General features: G+C 34.9%; 1 protein-coding gene across 1 annotated transcript in view; it reads left to right on the forward strand.

The window, feature by feature from the left end:
- The first annotated feature begins 187 nt into the window (after positions 1-187).
- Positions 188-4,051, forward strand: part of LOC117122388 (serine/arginine-rich splicing factor 12-like) — a 4,425-nt gene continuing 561 nt past the window's right edge. Inside the window, exons 1-5 of the mRNA XM_033267939.1 lie at positions 188-344; positions 1,539-1,643; positions 2,886-2,989; positions 3,583-3,661; positions 3,827-3,856. Coding sequence (XP_033123830.1) covers positions 250-344; positions 1,539-1,643; positions 2,886-2,989; positions 3,583-3,661; positions 3,827-3,856 — 413 coding nt within the window. The 5' untranslated portion in view covers positions 188-249. The remainder of the gene's footprint in view (positions 345-1,538; positions 1,644-2,885; positions 2,990-3,582; positions 3,662-3,826; positions 3,857-4,051) is intronic.

Consider the following 4,051-nt stretch of genomic DNA (forward strand, 5'->3'; position numbering starts at 1 on the left):
TTTATTATTCATTATTTTCACTTGACTCGCATAAATAATTTTGTTGAAGAACATTTATATGCAGTTGTACTTCGCAGCACTTCACTTGCAATTTGCAATTTCTAGTACTATAATAACTATACGCACCTTCAACCATAGCAGGTTTCATCAAACTGACGTACGCACATCCCACAATTCATCGCTCTGAAAAAATCCCGCCATTCCTCATCACGGCCCTTTTTTAGACTACAGCCATCGCCGCCATTGCGGATGCGGATACGAAGGAGTTACAAAATGTCGAGTAGATACGGTAGTCGGCCGCCTAATTCATCACTTTATGTACGCAATGTTCCTGATGGATCAAGGTATTATGCATTATATAATAAAGAATAGTTACATATAATTTGTGATTATAATCCGTTGAGTGTTTACATACAGTTTCACTTTAAATAAAGTCGTAGCTAGGCTAGGCCTACTAGGCCTAGGCCCTACTACTATTACACATTATTACTTAGCGTAAGCTTAGGCCGCCTGCCCTGTACTAGTGCCGGTGGCCTAGCCTAGGCATTTATTGGAGGGCAGGACGTTTGACAGACGAACGGGCCAGCGAGAGAGACGATAAAAAAAAAATCAAGGAATCTTTATTGTCGAATTTTGATCCGGGAGCTAGCCTAGGCATAGTAGGCCCTATGTTTATACATATATAGGCTAGGCCTAATTACAATTGCCATTGACATTGGTTAAATCATTGGAGGTATTAAAAATAGAAAAAGTAGAAAATATATCATCAGGCCTAGGCCCTAGGCCTATAAAAGTTGGCCACCGATTTTCACCTGGGCTATACCATTCTAAAAGTGGGTGTCAAGGTTGAAATTTCATCAAAGTGCTCTATCAGCAAATAGCTGTTGTTGGCTGTGGCTTTACTACAACATCAATTTATTCTTATTCTACAGCAACAAGCTTCGTAAATTGTTTAAGAATACCATGAGCTTATTATTCTATGTGTATTTGTATAATCCATTGCTAGGCCTGGATCAGTAGAAATGATTACACAGCCACTGCAATTGTCTGTACGAAGTGCGCATAAAAAAATATATAATCTAGCCCACTGAGCGACTGGTGGCGAGGAACACATTTGACTTAAAAGGGCATTGCTTATCTGACTTTATTTTATGTACTGTGGAACTTTGTTATTTGCTCATTTGCATGTAGTGGAGCGATCTCCTCACTATACAGTACTCCATGCATAGACACACTGTCACATGCTAACACATGTATTGTCTATTACATACAGTAATTTGTCAAAATATGAGCTAAAATCCATGAGAGTTGCCTTCATTATGTAATTATAAAAAACACTAAGAACATTAAAAATATTAGTAGGAATTGCATGTACAGGTAGGTAGTAGTAGTAACTGTTTAGGAAGGGTATGTTGTCAAATAAGGCTATCATGCAGATCAAGAATTCAAGACCTCAATGACACAAGGAATTTGTTGTTTAACTAGTCTGCAATTACAGATGTTCATCCAATTCTTCCCATTATTTTATTTATGTCCAGGCCGGAGGAGGTACGCAAGTTATTTGGTCGCTATGGACCAATAAGCGATGTCTACATACCACTGGATTATCACACACGTCAGCCGCGTGGATTTGCCTACGTCCAATATCCTTCTCGTCATTCCTTCATTGATCGATCAGACCCAACAGTTGTTCATCTCAGCCTTTATGTGTGACCGTTGTTACACCCTTGTGCTCGAGACCAAGGTTGATGGGATACACTTGTCCATGTGTAATCCTAGTCAAGCTGTTAGAACAACTACAAATTTGGCAAGTCTATTAACATTCATGTATGGTTCTTGTCTTTTGCACATGTAGAAATCAAGTCAAGCAAAGCAAAGTGCAAGGTTCTGACAAGTTTCGCTTCTGTCAATGGAATATTTTCAGATATTCTTTGTCAAACCAGCCTTTCCCCTTGCCGCAAGCTTGTTTATAATCTTAGATGTTGGCAACAAAGCCCAAAAAACCCAAATTTGCTAGTTTAAATCAGTATAAAGAAAAGCTTTCAATTGTCTCGATTGTGATTTGGCTTGACAAAGAATATCCAAGACTGCGAAGAGAGAATAGATTGAATGCACAGAACAAGACAAGTACAAGTTTAAAGTCATCTTTTAAAGTTAATATCAAGCATCACCTATTACAGTACAAGCTTCCAACCTGGAACAGCTTGATCAGTCATCATCCAAGTACCAATAAACTCAAGTGTAATGACCGATAACTGACCAAGTGCGAGGTAGGCCACAAGGGAGACAAAAAAAGATAAAAGAGTCAGTTGGCCAGGATATCCTTGGGTACATACAGTATATGTGGTGAAGGGTTTATTCACAGCATGGTTAACATTACAAAATTTATTTTATTTTCCTCTTAAATTGATACTGTATTCAATATATTCCAAATTAAATTAAAAACCATTTCTAATAATGTAAATGATTTTGATACCCTTTCTAGTAATACTAATTCTTTCCTTTATACATGGTGTTTTTTTTTATTCATATTTGAAATTTAACCCTTGAAGCATACGATCAGTCATTTTTCAGTAGCCAAAATTGTCTAAGTTATAGTCAATTAGCCTAATCCTTGAATTCATATTAATATAATAGTAGTAATAATCTTATTATGGCTCATTTTCCTCTAATTCATTTTAAGAAGGTACATATATAATTTCAAAATACTTCTCATCTATAATGACAATCTCTACATGTTATATTATGATATATTTAAGGTGGTTTTGCTTGGTATATTGCTGATGATTTTATCATATTAACCTTTTTATGGACATAATTACTAAAATTTTATTTCTGGGAATCAGTAAACATTATAAAAGAAGCATCCTTAACAGTGTCTTCACATTTGATGATATTCGGGATGCTGAAGACGCAATGAATGCTTTGGACAGAACTAGGTTTTTTGGAAGAGAGCTCGAGATTCAGTTTGCTGAGGGTGACAGAAAATGTGAGTATTTAAATGAATTTAGATCACAGTATTTAAGGCATTTTAATATGTTTTACCACTGCCACATTTTATATTTAATTACTGTCATGTTAGTGGTATTTTAGAAATTTTAATTTAGCTGTGTTTGTCAATACCAGAGTTCATCCATTTCTGTAGAAATACAGTATTTTTGTTTTATTAATTAACCATTTGAAAACCTGAAATGACTTGATATTGAGGGCATGTGCAGATAAAGTAAAATCAATTACTTCATCAGCAGCCACTTAGAATGTGTGTGTGTACTGTATGTTTGTTTCATTTCAAGTGACCAGTCTCAGGCTCTCTGGTTTTGTGTTGGCTTGTTTCTTAATGTTTGTCTTTGTAACCTTGTAAGTTGGTCTAAGCCTTGAATGAGTTCACCTTAGAATAATTAGATAATGATTACTGATTAAGAAAAATTGCTGCTGTTTGCTATTACTTTCTCATGATTTTTTTGCAGTTCAAGAAAGTATTACATTTTAAAGTAATATTAAAGATAATCTCTGTATATGTATTATGATCTATACTGTATAATTATTGTGTATTTTATTTAAGATTGGGTTTAATTTTTTTAGCTCCAGGACAAATGCGGTCTCGAGAACGAAGTTCACCATTCAACCGAGGGAGACGTCGTCGGTCCTACTCCCCAGACAGGTATGGTTACTTATTAAGCTATAAAAAGTGGTTTAATATAGCAGTGCATATCTTTCTGTGTATCCATGTAGAATTACTATGTAAAAAATGTTATGATACAGTATATGTTTGTTTTGTGAATACTGTCTTTGAAAAAAAAATGTTCTAATTTTCTTTTTAATTTAGACGAAGATCCAGAAGTCGAAGTCCTTATAGGTAAGTTCAGTTCTTAAATATTCAATGTGAGAAAGTTCTGAAGAAAGGACGAAATTTTCGAGTGCAATAAAATACTTATGTTCCTCCAATACGTCAACCATGTCATTTGAATTTATCAATGTCTCTATTAGTTATTTTTCTGGCAACATACATGCTCGCAATCATATTGATGCCTACTATATATATATATATATA

The sequence above is a fragment of the Anneissia japonica genome, unplaced genomic scaffold (assembly GCF_011630105.1).
Source record: "Anneissia japonica isolate Jap-2015-1 unplaced genomic scaffold, ASM1163010v1 scaffold288121_len269371_cov247, whole genome shotgun sequence".
NCBI classification, from domain to species: domain Eukaryota; kingdom Metazoa; phylum Echinodermata; class Crinoidea; order Comatulida; family Comatulidae; genus Anneissia; species Anneissia japonica.